Genomic DNA, 15,187 nt, shown 5'->3' on the forward strand with positions numbered 1-15,187 from the left:
TTCAACAATGGGAAGTACAAGAATTTACAGATTGACTCTGCTCTCCCAAAAGCAGCGTGAATTAAAAGCACCAAATGTCAAGAACAAGGCTAGATTGAGGGTCAGTATCTTCGTGAGTTACTTCATTCAAATGTAACGAGGGTGTGGAGGGGAAATAAATAACAAGAAACAGCAGGATGGATTTGTGCATAACCAGTACTGTTTTGATGATGAAATACAGAGTTTGGGACATAGTGTGATTGGTAATTGACAATACACAGCTGCGTCTGTCTAATGAAATCTGGCAAATTCATGACCCTGCTTTTATGGAGCACTGATTATAGTGGACCTAATGATTGAAACCTTGTTAGATTTGTGAGTAGACCTCACTCTTTCTGTTGCGCTGTCATTCTTTTCCAGGCATCCTTAAACAGAGGTGCACTGTGTCATCGCTTGCTTGTTTCTTTTCACACTGTCCTTACAGCCACCTGCTTTCTCCTCCAGTCTCTCACCACAGTATCTCTTTTGGGTGACCCCAGATACATGCATTTCTTCCCTAGGCTATTAGGATATGTATGTGCCGGATTCACTATTTAAACTGAGTGACAGTGTGATTGCAAGTTTGCATCAGCTCCCACGTTTCATTTACAGTTTGTCAATATTATGTTTCTTCTGTCCTCACCTCAAGTCTTTGCTACCCTTTTCTGTCTTCCTCTCATACACACTTCTGTGCCCTCTCGCGCTTTTCTTTCCAAAAGTGTCGTCTTCTTTTCTCATCCTTTTTTCCTCCTGTCTCTTTCTCCGTCTTGCTCTTGCTTTTGCTCCCTTTGTCCACTCCCCCTGCAGATGTTAGCTGTGCTTCACTTCTCCGTTGTGAAAACACTCTCCCATGTTCTTCCCAGGTTGGCGCGCCTGTTGTTTGCTTTCCCGACGCCGCTGCGCGGCCGTTTGCTGCCACCTGACGCGGCGATGCGCTCACTGCAGCGGCCGGCAGCGCCCTGCCTCCGCGGGGCTCCGCGGGCCCCGGCCGCCCCTGCCGGGCTCTGGCGCTCCAGGCTGGGACCCGCCCTGTCCCCCGGTCCGACCGAAGCCTGGCTATCCTGTGCGGGTGCTCACCCCAGTGCTGTCGAAGTGCCCCCTCTGCACACCTTCTGGTTTATAGGAAAGGAGGTAATCGGGAAAGGCTGCCCGGGGAGGTGGTGGAGTCACCGTCACTGAGGTGTTGAAAAAACATGTAGACGTGGCACTGTGAGACATGGTTTAGTGGGCATGGTGGTGTTAGTTGATGGTTGGACTTGATGATCTTACAGGTCTTCTCCAACCTTAATGGATTCTGTGATTCTGTAACGTTAAAACAAGGGAGGTAAGTGATCAGATTCAGCCAGGACCATCGAGAGGTGCCCTAGCGCGACTTTTCCATGAAGGTCGTTGTAAGGTTGCGGTTCTTAACCTGGGTTCACACCTAACAGTCTTACTCCCCAGATCCTCCAAGGATTTTCCACTTAGATTTTGAGGAGATGAGTGTCAGCTTGGAGCCTGGTTTGGGGATCACAGAATCACAGAATCACTAAGGTTGGAAAAGACTTGCAAGATCATCAAGTCCAACCATTACACAAAAAAAAAAAAAAAAAAAAAAAAACACACCACCCAAAAAACCACCCACACCACACAACACCATGCCCATCAAGCCACGTTCCACAATGCCACGTCCCCATGCTCCTTGAATACCTCCAGGGAGGGTGACTCCACTACCTCCCTGGGCAGTCTATTCCATTGTGATACCACTCTCTCAGTAAAGAAATTTTTCCTAATATCCAGTCAGTATCTCCCCTGGCGCAACTTGAGGCCATTTCCTCTTGTCCTGTCACTCATCACTTGGGAGAAGAGACCAACACTCACCTCTCTGCAACCCCCTTTCAGGTAGTTGTAGAGAGCAATGAGGTCTCCCCTCAGCCTCCTCTTTTCCAGGCTGAACAACCCCAGTTCCCTCAGCCACTCCTCAGATTATACTTCAGCTTGTCTTTCTGGAAAAACATCTGTCCTGGTTCTGAGCACCCATCTCTGCTGGGAAGCTGGCAGCTTCGGAGCAGCTGTGTCTCTGCTAGGACATCCCCTCACCACTGCGTGGTGGCTTTATTATGCTCCATATTGGTGAGCAATGGCTTTGCTTTTAGACAGCAATTAACTTTGAACTGGGCTTCACACTGGAAATTTCTAGCACATGTGCAGGAGAAAGAAGGATGTTGGAGATTTTTGTCAGTACTGTAAAATTCGTTTGCTCTGAGAAGGGCATGGAAGACCTTTTGTGATGTTTGCTTATTGCACATACTGTTTGCCCGTGGGACCTCATTTGTGCTTCCATATTTCCTCATATGCCCAACCACTTAATGTTTGTCAATACTGAACATTTACAGCAATGGCCATAACAGATAAAAGCATTAATCAGTATTGTATTTTTGTACATACTTTCTTGAAAATGTAGTTTCAATTTGAGTTACAACTATATAGCATTTAAGAGGTAATTGGAAATGGGTTTGTTACATTAACTGCCTTTCATTTACAAATGCTGTGACCTCCGGCTCTGCTTCCTTTTATATGTTATATATGTAGGCAGGCCAGTTGATACGGCTTGCCTGTAACGGAAATCATGTGATTCCACCACTGCACATGGGAGAGCATGATTTGGAAAACACATGCCAAAGACCATGGAACATGGCACATGTCCACATCCTTGCTCATCCCTGTACTGTCTCATGGGCAATAGTACTGAGTAATGCCGCATGATTGTTTTTCCCCCAGTCCTCAGTTTTATTTACTTAATTTTTGAGTGTACCCTTATGGACACCACATCAGTGAGCCATGTTGATTTCTGTTCTGTGGACCCTCAGTAGTACAGACAGCGTGGGAAACCAGCACAGCCATCAGACCTTGCTATGGAAAAGCTCTGCTTCTGCAAGGCTTTTATTCTTTTAACTATATCAATCTTACTTGACAAAAAAAGGGAGACGTTTGTTCTGAAAGAGAAGAACCTGAAAGAGAAGAGACATTGCCTCTTCATTCAGTGTTACCAAGCTTCAGGATTGGGTTTTTTTATTTTCTTGTTCATTAATTACATTGCAAGCTTGCTAAAAAATCCTTCTGGCATTCCCCAAAACACTGTGCATACCCCCCATCTGTTATGTGGAGACGCCTACATACTATTGCTAAAAGTAGCAGTCACCAAATTGGTCTTCAATGCAGAGGTGAAAACATATTCCTCTTTCGTGTTCCTCAGCAAAACACCTGTATTTATCAAGAACTATTGCAGTATTTAGACTTGCCTCATGGGCAACATATTCTCTTATGCAGCATTTGCCTTCAGTTTTCACTGCAATATAGTATCTTAGGGTTATTAAACTTCGTTTTGTTTCTGTTGAATACTTCATGCAAAAGGATCTTATTTATTACTGATTTGAAAGAAATTATTTTCTTTTCCTGAAATGTTGTTCCAGAACTTTACTGTTGGCCATTCATGGACAAGTTGTCCCTAGAGCAAAAGCTGAGTCAGACTAGCAAGCAGCCTGATGTGGAAGTGACCTGGTTGTTGTCTCCGCTTACTGCATCCCACTCTCTGTATATGTGATGTCTGACAATTTATTAGTACTAGACTGTACCTATTTAAAATATCATCCACTGACAGCAAATGTTGTTCATTTTGCTTCGTAATTGGAACAAATCAGACTTTCCTGGTATCGGAGAAATCAACCTGCCCTTATTAAAGTAAATTGCCCAACATTTGTTGAGCTTGGTGGATTCAGGAGCAGAACCTATTTGATAGAGCATTCACTTTCAATGCACAAATTTGAGCTACAGTAAATAACACTCCAGGTCTTCATAACTGTTTCCAATTTTAAATGTAGTTAATTCCCCTGTTTATGTTTCCATTTCCATCTTTCTGAATTATACTCCAGCAGTGCCACATTGTGTATGCTTTGAGAGTGGATTATATGAAGATATATACTGTTGCATAAGGTTTCTTCTGTTGTTGATTTACATATTGGAACATACTATTCTTCTGTAAGTTTAAGTTTGCTCTAGGTTTGATAGGTATCGTATGTTATGATAACTGATAATTCTACATAAGCCTTCTAAAATTACCACAACCAGAAATACTTCCTTTTGTTCAGCAAAAATACATCCTCTTTTTTCATTTCCTGTTTAGTTACTTTGATTTTTCTGGATCATTCATATCCTCATTATTATTTTACCTACCTAAGTCCCATACTAATAAGAGACGTTTCTGTACAACTTGTGTCCTGCTCCACCATTGTTCCCAAGGAAGTACTAGAGCTCTGGTGGCAGCAGGACTTTCCCCAAGATGATGATAACCTATTTTGTTACACCCCAGCTATAAACTTCAGTTCCTTACTCTTCCACACTCAAGGCTAGCTCCCTGTAAAGTTAAATTTCATTGGAGGGACTTTTAAGCAAAAAAACCAAGGGAACTTCGTCTCTAAAGAAATTAGCCTTCTGACACCTCTAGATTTTAGGGGGTTTTCTGTTTGTTTTAAAGTCCATCTCTATATAACTTCCAGTAAGCTGCAGTTACAGTACCGTATTCTCTTTTTAAAGATTAAAGAATATATAGTATTGAAACTACTCTAAATGGAAAACTGCAGGCTGGTGGCCCACAAACAACTGTAAGCAGAAGAGATGGCACATCTGCATTCCTGATTATTTCTGTAAACCGCACTATTGTTTTAGCTACTGTTTTGGCACAATTTCTTCTGGCTGAGCCAGAATTTAGACCATGGTTAATCTGTGGTCATAACATAATGAGAGCAGAATGTGAAGAGATTTTACTCTTTTGCAGCACAGTTGTGGCAGCTGAACCTTTACCTTCAGCTAAACCCAGGGGCAGGACTAGGAACAGTCCTACCAACCTTTCTTAGTAGTCACAGTGGAAGCCACAGATTTACCAGTTTTTTCCATGTTTTCTACTGTTGAATCTGTGTATTCAGCCAAGCCATTATCTTGAATGAAATGAGTGGTTTTATTCATGACAATTTGACTGGAACTGATTGGATCAGGTAGGAAAAGAGCAAGTGTGTATCCATGTTTTGTTTTGCTTTTCTAGTCTACTTAAACTCTCAGTTTGACAGCCTTTACTTTTAGTACCCTGCTGCCTTTATGCCTAAATGCATTCAGCTGAGCTATTGTGTTCATTTATCACATTCTGGTACAGTTTGTTCAGGAGATGGAGCTCACACAGGGTCCTGTACAATGTTGATAATTGACTTGTGTGGGAAGTAAGGAATTTAAGAGATCTACCCCAAGAGTGCCAAGCCTTATACAAGTCAATATGACAAAGTTTACTCCAGTCAGTCACAAAGGCCTGCGGTTTTGAAGGCTGGACACTTGACATGGAAACTGGAAACGGTCAATCAGAAGATATTTTTTCTTACAGCCAAGAGGAGATGAATCCCAAACAAAACTGCTTCCTGCTCAAAAATTCTTGTGCTTGTTGAAGGAACAGCTGTGAGAAAAAGAATTAAGAGATTAAGTGGAAAAGGAAGTGGGACCTTAGGGATATGTTCCTCTGAAGTTAGGGTGTAAGAGACCAAGTCTTAATCTGTATTCTGTGTGCTTTGCTCATCCTCTCCATTGTAACTGATGACACTTCTGGCTGTGTTATGATCCATTTTCCTGGAAGAGTTTGTACGTCTTACAGTCTTTAATTTAGCTTGTCTATAAAGGTGATGAATTGAACATAATTCATTATTAAGACATTGTAGAGCCTATATGTAAGATCCTGCTGGACCTCTCAAAATGTAAGTGAAGTTTGATTCCATTCAGTTCATTTCACCATGTTAAGAGCTGACAGTGTGACTTTATTTAGCCCAGGAGATGAGGACATGGTCTGCATGGGCTTTAAATATTGTATGTTCTAGCTATAAATATGGTGCAGGCATCAACAGAAGTATTCTAATTTAGGAGGGTTTTCCAGTGTATCATTTTCTCAAATTCTTAACTTGTTTCAGTAAAAATAGCTGTATTTGTTCTTGATGCATGTATCTGAGGATAGCAACAGGAAAAGCCATAACATGTACTTCCTTGCACACTATCTGTTTATAGAAGAAGGAGAGACTCATGTCGTGTTGATTATAGGTATTATGCAGTTCAGGCAATCTTACTCATGTCTTTGAAGTAAAGGCACAAAACTTCTTTTTTTTTTTTTCTTGTTTTGTTTTTAAACAATGATTTTCAATTAAATCGAAAAGAATGTTCACATTTGAAAGCTGCAACATTCATACATTTAGGAAGTTACAAATACAATACTGTTCTTGAATCTTTTATTCTGTTATATTTTGCATCTCCGTTATGACAGTTTGCAATTTCATGATCATGTGCTGTTTTTAACAAAGATTTGTACCATATGAAAATTGTTTAATGAATGATGTAAAAACGTGTAAAAGCACAAATCAAGGTCAATCAAAAGCATTTTGGGATTTAGGTCAAAGCTGTCAAATATTGAATACCATCCCAAACAAAATTAGGCACGATAGTCAAAATGTTTTGTTTCAATATTTTCTGAAAAAGGACAGTATGATTTTTTTCCATTTGCTGCAACACTTCATTTCAAAATTTGTTTCAATTTTAAAAAGAAATTTATTTAAAGTTCAGTGAAATGGAACATGCTGGCTAAGAAAGAGAAAAAAAAACCTCTCTGTTTAAATCTTTCCAATCAAACATCAGTTAGATTGGCAAGAAGAATTCTAAATGCTTGGGGAGGGTGGGGGGGCGGGGGCGTGTAAGCCACGCAATTTACGAAATCTCTTATTTACATACATATGTTCAGGCCTTGTTCGATGTCCAAAGTGTGAAATGAGGCAATGATATGGGACGAGCAAAACAGAAATTCATAATATTCATGTATTAGTTACTGCTTGATGTGGATGCTGGGCAGTGTGTAAAATAAAGCACACAATTTGAACGATTAAGCCCAAGAAATACAAATTGCTCTGGCATTGAGTGACTGTGTCTGTCTGAGCCATAAATAAAGGAATCAACATGCAGGAAGGCTACAAAACCCTCACGCATAGGAGGAAGCATCTGGTGCGTGTGGACGTCTGTACCTTAATACTTTTTCCAACTTTGAGTGTAAATATTTTGTACCAAATATTATCATAGAATCATAGAGTGGTTTGGGTTGGAAGGGACCTTTAAAGATCATCCAGTCCAACCCCCCTGCAATGAGCAGGGACATCTTCAACAAGATCAGGTTACTCAAAGCCCCGTCCAACCTGACCTTGAATGTTTCCAGGGATGGGGCAGCTCCCACCTCTCTGGGCAACCTGTTCCAGTGTCTCACCACCCTCATCATAAAACATTTCTATCTTAGATCTAGCCTTAAGTTATGATATTCACATTGTGATACTGCAAAAATATTTGCAAAGAACTTTGCATGCAGAGTCCGGTAGCATCATGTCATTCCCTGGCCAGAGATCATTTCACCAATCATAAACACCAGACTAATATCTACATTTTAAGTGCCTTATGGAGAAGTTTTCTTAAATAAATGATCATATTTCCCAGATAGTCAGTGAAGAGACATAGACACTTCCATGCGCATGCGATCTCCCTCTGGAAAGCTTTCCAGGCCAAATAGGAAACATTGGCATTAGACCCTTAAAAATCAGGAAAGACTTAAGTACTTACTTTGAAAGCTGTGAGTCATACCCACAACTTCTGTTTTTATTTTTCTCACAAGGGTTGATGAGGCTGACTAGTTGTACCAGTCATTTCATGGCCCTATATCGTTTCAGTTTTGACAAAGAACAGAAATTATTAATATAGAAGCGGCATGTGGCAGAACAGGCACATGCTTAGAGCTGTCCTTATCTCTCTCAGAGCAAGGTTGCATCTACACAATGTTGCATACACAAACACGAACGCAGTTCAAGGTAGCTACTCTAATGAGCAGACACATTGCAAAACTGCTCAGCTGGGTAAATACTAAGCTGTGGTTAGTCTAATGCCAAGCTCTGCAGTACCACACTTTCTTTAAAGCAAGCGCAGGGCTAATTAGGTTATATCTGTGCTGAACTAAACAAGCACAGCATAACCAGCCGGTCAAAAGAGGTGTTTATCCTGCTGTATTCAGCGTTGGTGCGGCCTCTCCTTGAGCACTGTGTGCAGTTCTGAGCCCCCAATTTAAGAAGGATGTAAAGGTCCTCGAATGCGTCCAGAGGAGTGCAACAAAGCTGGTGAGAGGGCTGGAAGGCATGTCCTGTAAGGAGCGGCTGAGGACTTTGCATTTGTCTAGTTTGGAGAAAAGGTGGCTGAGGGGCAACCTCATTGCTCTCTACAGCTTCCTGAGGAGGGACATGGAGAGGGAGGTGCTGATCTCTTCTCCCTGGTGTCCAGTGATAGGACACATGGGAATGGTTCAAAGCTGCACCAGGGGAGGTTTAGGCTGCATATGAGGAAGCATTTCTTTACTGAGAGGGTGGTCAAACACTGTAACAGACTTTCTAGAGAGGTGGTCGATGCCCCAAGCCTGTTAGTGTTTAAGAGGCATTTGGACAGTGCCCATAACAACATGCTTTAATTTGGTCAGCCCTGAATTGCTCAGGCAGTTGGACTAGATAATTGTTGTAGCTCCCTTCCAACTGAAATAGTCTATTCTATTCTACTCAACTACAGCTATAGGGTTGGTAGATCCCCATGCTGTCTGTCAGGCTGTGATACTAACACTTCTACACTGCACAAAAGAGAGCTTGACCTGTCTTTCAAATTTGGCTTCCTACAGGTAGTCATCTACATACATGCACATACGAAGAATTTAAGTCTGGCCTCATTGTACATAAGGAATTGGAAGAAAAGTTAATTATTCATTGAAAATGCTGAATTTGATTTCAACAGCATGTTAGTCTGGCTTACGGATTTGTTTAATGTGTCTCCTTCTGTCCCCTGCCATTTTTCCTTACAGACCTTTTGCGGTGGCCACAAATCAGCAAGTGCAGATCACCTGAACTGGAGACATTTTCATGTTATTGGACTGATGGAAATTTTTATAACCTTACTGCTCCAGGAACAATACAACTATTGTACATGAAAAGGTAATAATATGGAAAGAACAAAAGAAAGAGGAGAAGAGAGAGAATTCATATATTTTCCTATGCCTGTTAGCTCATTGCTGTTAATTTTTTGCTATGCTATAAGCCATAGTGTTTTTAAGGGCATAAAACTGTGTTTTAAGTGCATATTTTAAAATGTCAAAATTTGTTGTTTATTATTAAGCAATTTGCAGTGACAAGCGTTACTTGGCAGATAATTAAGAACACATTCTTACCAAATTTAGGTCCAGGTTGCAGAATCCAAAACTGAACAGTATATGGCTTGGGAAAGGAGTTTTTAATAGGGATCTTCAATTTATTCCTTATCAACCTAACTTGCAACTGTGAGATTTCTTATATCTGTGCACAGATGCGGAGTTTGGATACAAGGCCCTTTCAAATTTTTATTGAAGTTTTTTAAAGCTCCCATTGATCAGTTGCTAGGTAGAAGTCTGATCTACAGACACCTTCTACTGCTGTTGACACACTTGCTTAGCAAACTTAAGCCTAATGGCAACGCAGGCTTTCTTACTTACTTTTCTGAGGCTTCTCAGAAATACAGGGATCCAAGTTAAAACCACTATTTAAGTGTAAATGTTTAGCTGGCAGTTGTCAGTGGCATGTACCATGAGGGTACAAACATTAAAAATTAATTAAACTCTTTGATAAAGCAGTACCACTTCGGTTGAGCAGATCACATATTTCATCTTTGTCCTAGAAATTAGAATACCGCAATAAAAGATTGAACATCCACATTAAAAATATTTCTGTTTCAATGTGCAAGCAATGCTTAAGGCTCAGGACTGAACTCCGTCATCTAACCCAGTCTCCTACTTAACACAAGCCATAGTGTCTAACCACATACACCTTTATCAAGTCCTGACTCTGGCAGAGCTACAGCATTTCCTTTAGAAAAATATCTGGTCTCATCAGCTAAGCACAAGACTGGTGCATAGTGGCAAAAATGCTTCTTACTCAATTTATGTAGCATCTGCCTTTTTACTTCTTAAGCACCCACTCCAGTATTGAAGGCTGCACTTGGCATAATTGATTTAGCTTAATCCTCCTTCTGTACAATTTCAATGGCTCTTAGTAAGAAAAGGCATTTTCGGTGTATTTTTAACAAACCAAGACTGTAATTTTTGAAAAGATCCCTGTTTGGTCTATATTTGGGCTAAGAGATAGTATCAAGATAAAGAACAGCAACAGCAGATCTGTTCGCTATGAGATTTGTTTTTCTGAAGTGACTTCAGAAATACTGAATAAATGTCTGTCACTTTTCCTGTAGACTATTTCTAACAATTTGGTCGTTCCCATTTTGCTTTAACTGAAGACTTTCTTGGTTTTGAACCTGCTGAGTAGTTTCAGCTTGGCCGTGTGAAAATGACCCTACACAAGTAGCAGTGTTTCTCAGTCTGAAAGTTCATGCCACTTTTTATAACTGCTGGTTTGTCTTTTTAGGAGATAAAATTAAATATATGAATGTGATACTTCCTGCTGCAATTCTTTTGTTTACAAAGAACATTTATGAATTTTTTAACAAAGTCAGAATGGAAAAACGTAAGAGGTTTCTTGCTAGCAGTTCCAAGCTTGCGTTTTAGAAGTTCTGTATCCCAAAGAATTTTAGTCCTTCCTCACTCACAGCGCTGTATTTCTCTTCCCTTCATTCACATCCTGCAGTCCTGGGTTGGTTTGTGCCAGGTCTCCTGCAGCCACCACCCCTGGGCACTTGCCCTTGCAAACAATCAATGCTCCAGTGCCTACATCCCGGTTCAGCTCCCCAGGGCAGCACACTCCCCTGTCCTTGGCTTTGCAGGTGATGCAGTACTGATCTGCCGTAAGGACTGGCTTTCAGTGTTTCAGACCTCACTATGTAGGTGGGCGTCTTACTGCAATTTAATTTTGCCTGAACAACAGTTGCTTAAATGCATATCAAATTTACCTAAGGTTGTGCTTGCTGGTAGTCATTAGCACCTACCAGCATAGCAAGATGTGCTCTCTGACTGTTCTTGTGGAAGCAGCATCCAAAGCATAGAAATGCTACTAACAGTACACAAGAACCTAAATTCATTTATGCAAGTTTGTTGGATAGTGGTTTGGTTTCATTGTAAATCACAGTCAATATTGACATGTTTTTCTCACTTCCATAGAAGTTATGACTTATCAACAATGTGTCTTGTAACATATATAATTTGTACTTTGTAAGATCGATAAATCTCTCTCTCATGTATATTACTTTTTTGTTGTCATTCTAGGAATGATGAAGACTGGAAAGAATGCCCTGATTATATCACTGCAGGAGAAAATAGCTGTTATTTCAACACATCCTACACCTCTATTTGGATACCATATTGTGTTAAGCTTGCCAATAAAGATGAAGTATTTGATGAAAAATGTTTCAGCGTTGATGAAATAGGTATGCTTCCATTATGCATTTTACCTCTACATTTTTGTATCACAATAGGTGTGATGCTATAAGCTTTTATATTACTCATACTGTATTTAAAGGTTAGTTTCTGAAAAATATGATATATAGGAAGGGATTTGCGTTTGTAACATACGTAATGTGATCCACACCAGAAAATGTTGCCCAGATTGGAAGAAAGCTAAAAGGATAAAAGCAAATACATAGTTTCTCTTTCTGAATACCAGTGCAGATGAGCTTGCCTTTGCTTTCACTTTGTGCCCTTTCTTATAAATGCTACATCCCCTTGTTCACTGTGAGCAAGGATGGCATTAAAATCTTAATTCTGCAATGTTCTGGAACTGAAAAGTTTTTTGTTCCTGAATCAATACTAATCTACGGAATCAGGATGTTTAGCATTTCTAAGCTAGAATTTATATTTATTGCAATATGAATTGTGACTGCCTGGGACTTTATAGATGTTATTGCTTGTTCAGAGTGGTGGTGTATGTATATGTAATTAATTTATTCCTGCAAGTGACTAGAATACCCGCTGCTGTCTTTTCTGCAGCTGAGCAAAATTAGATTAAATTTTCAGATACCATAGTTTTTTAATGTACTTCTATATTAGGTACTAAATATTTCGTTTATCTTTCTGTGTTACTCCTATTGTTTTTGTTTCTAGTGAGAACTCTAAATTTAAATTTTGATGGAGAATTTTTTATATCTCAGTGTTTTATAAGCTGCTATGGGGAAATGTAGTGTAATAGGTAATGCATTCTTAGCCTTCTTTATTAGTCACTCAGGTGAGATTTATGCAGACCGTGTCCACTGCCAATGTCAGCATGCCTTCTTGTTACCAGACTTGTAGGGACTTTGTCATTGGCTCATAGGTTTAGATTTTAATCAGCGAATATGTTGTTAATATGCTTTTTTTAGTCCTGAAATCATTTAACAGTGTGTAGTAAGAATGATCATTTCATGTTGAAAACTGTCTGTTTTATTCCAAATACTCTGTTTAAACAGTACTACCTGATCCCCCTGTCCACCTTAACTGGACTCTGCTAAATACTAGTCAGACTGGGATCCATGGGGATATCCAAGTAAGATGGGATCCACCACCAACAGCAGATGTTCAGAAGGGATGGATTACTCTGGAGTATGAATTGCAGTACAAAGAAGTTAATGAGACAAAATGGAAGGAGGTATGAAGCAAATATTTATTCTATATTAGTCATAGTACAGTGCAGGCTTGTTCTGTCCCTAATGCTTTTGTACTACTATGAAAAGCAACAGGTTTCTAATTGCTAACTAGATGATACCTTAAGTCTTAAACAATATACCCATATCCTTCTGAAGTTTTCTAGCAAACATTGTAACTTTATGTGTCAAGATAGTTGGCGTGCAGGATAACAATAACAAAACCTGAAATCCCTGTGTTAGAATAGAAAGTATAGCAATAGTCAGATATATACAAGTTTTTTCAAGGATAAAATACTTCTCTATTGTTTTCTTAAACCTCAGCTTTTTGAAACAGCGCATGGTATTTTTAGTAGTTGGAACAGGAATATTTTGCTTGGAAAACGTCACCATGTCAGTCCAGATTCTTCAGGGTACCTGTAAAGTTCTAATATTTATAATTATCATTTCAGTAGATTAAAAAAAGAAGCAAAAGCTTTGAGTTATAATTCTAAATTTGATACAGTAAGCAAATAAAAATAATGCAACATAGATAAGACAGACAGATTTAGTACCAGGCAGCAATGGCAAATTTGTGACTATATGGATGGTCCATGAAAATATAAAATATATATAAATATATATAAACCCCAAATCTTTTAAGTTTTCTTTTTGAAAATGAGTTAACTTCTCAAGTAGTTAGTTTTCCTATTACAGGGAAGAAATTGTACCCAGCTTACCTGAATGCGTAGGCTAAGTGCCAGTGTGTTGTGGCCTATTTGTAGATGGAGACTCTTCCTGAATACCAGTTCAATGCAATAAGAACATTGTTTCAAAGCAGAACTCTTTTTTTACTTTCTTATTAATATGAACTGAGTTAAATGACAGAAGGAAAGCAGATAATACTGTTGTGAATTTGTCTTAATCTACAAAAGGCAAATTTACCAATTGAAACATAACCAAACTGGTTTGCTTGCCTCCATCTGTGAAAGACTGTGGACCCCTCCTGACCTCTGATCCTTCTCAATGTTAGTATTTTCTGTTTATCCTACTCCTTATTAGTAAGTCTACAGCCAAACAGGCCTATAATGTCTATAACTTTTTTCTAATACTTGACGGAATTTTTCTCTATACTGATTTAAGCTATACTTCCTGTACAGCCTCTATATTTTAAAGCCTATGAAATGAGGTAAGTTTACGCAGTAGATCAAGACTCCTTAAGAACTTGAAAATCTGCAGAGTATTTATGGGATTTACAACAGCAGGTAGCAAAACGGATACCTCTTTAAAAATGCACATTTTTTATTTTTGTATAGGCCTTTAGGTATCAGTCGTATAAATACCCTAATAAAGCTTTGTTCTTGCTCCAGTGCCATCAATAATCTCAGCATGCCTTGAGAATAGTTCTTCTCAGTAGAACAAGGGTTTGAAGATCAGTGTTTCTTCTTTCAGAAAACAAATAAGGAATTGCTGAATACTATAATTGCCTCAAGAAAAATAGTACTATAGATTATGTTATACTGCAGCTGTATATATTTTATGTTATTGTGCCTTTCAGCTTAAAAGCACAAGCACAGCATAATTCCCTGAGACACTATCAGAGCACAAAAAGAAATTTCTGAACAAAATCTTGGTCTGACCTAAGGCAATAGCAAAACTGAAAAACAGCATTGGAGCAACGATTTCACTCTTTGCATTCTTTTCTACAGATATCTTCTGTAGTGAGTGTTGAAGCAGTAAAGAGATAAATGTCTAGTTATACTGTTATTACTAGTTATTTACACAAAGGATAATCTTTGACTGCTTAAATATACCATAATGCTTTGTACATATAACCGATTCAAAAAATTGATACAAAAATTAATTTATAGTGCTTAAGTTGTACTGTCTCCCCCTTACTGAGACTTGTTTGTAGTTTTTTTAGACGTTTTGAGATGAACCTGTTTGATTTTTCATGTACAGCATTCATTTTTTTCAATCCATTTACTAATTGAAACCAGATAACTTATGAATTGAAAGAGGATTATAACAGTAAGTTACACTGATAAAAGGATCAAAATTATTTTCTGAGAATCTTCCTAAAAGCAATAAAATCCCCACCCTCATATAGCGGGTGTTCATGAGACAGAGACAAATGTAATCTGGCTCATAGTTTGAAAAAATGTCATCGTTCTTCTTCACTCCTTGTTGGGTATCTTTTTAAAATTCTATCCTCTTATCTTGAAGTGTTGCCCATTACATTCACCAGACTAAAATTCTGTCCCCCCTTATGTCTATCCAAGTTTACTAGTCATGATTAGCAATAGCTATACAGAACCTGTGAGACTGCTGTGTTTTTCAAACAAGGTGTGAAAACATACGTTGTCTCAGTAATAGTGAAGAATGATAGCTTCATTGTGAAATGTCTCTCTATGAAGTGCCTAAAAATGTATGTGTGATAGGAAATCCTGAAAGTCTAAGTTTCCTTTAGTTATTTATCATATTTTAGATTGGCCTGGTCTTTTGAGTTATTAAAAAAAAACCCAAA

At 38.9% G+C, this 15,187-nt stretch overlaps 1 protein-coding gene across 1 annotated transcript in view; it reads left to right on the top strand.

The window, feature by feature from the left end:
• The window catches only part of GHR (growth hormone receptor), a 127,210-nt gene that overhangs the window by 103,590 nt on the left and 8,433 nt on the right, over positions 1-15,187 (top strand). The window contains exons 5-7 of the mRNA XM_059834431.1: positions 8,951-9,080; positions 11,333-11,493; positions 12,508-12,686. Of these exons, the coding sequence (XP_059690414.1) occupies positions 8,951-9,080; positions 11,333-11,493; positions 12,508-12,686 (470 nt within the window). The remainder of the gene's footprint in view (positions 1-8,950; positions 9,081-11,332; positions 11,494-12,507; positions 12,687-15,187) is intronic.

This window comes from Gavia stellata, chromosome Z, assembly GCF_030936135.1.
Source record: "Gavia stellata isolate bGavSte3 chromosome Z, bGavSte3.hap2, whole genome shotgun sequence".
Lineage (NCBI taxonomy): Eukaryota > Metazoa > Chordata > Aves > Gaviiformes > Gaviidae > Gavia > Gavia stellata.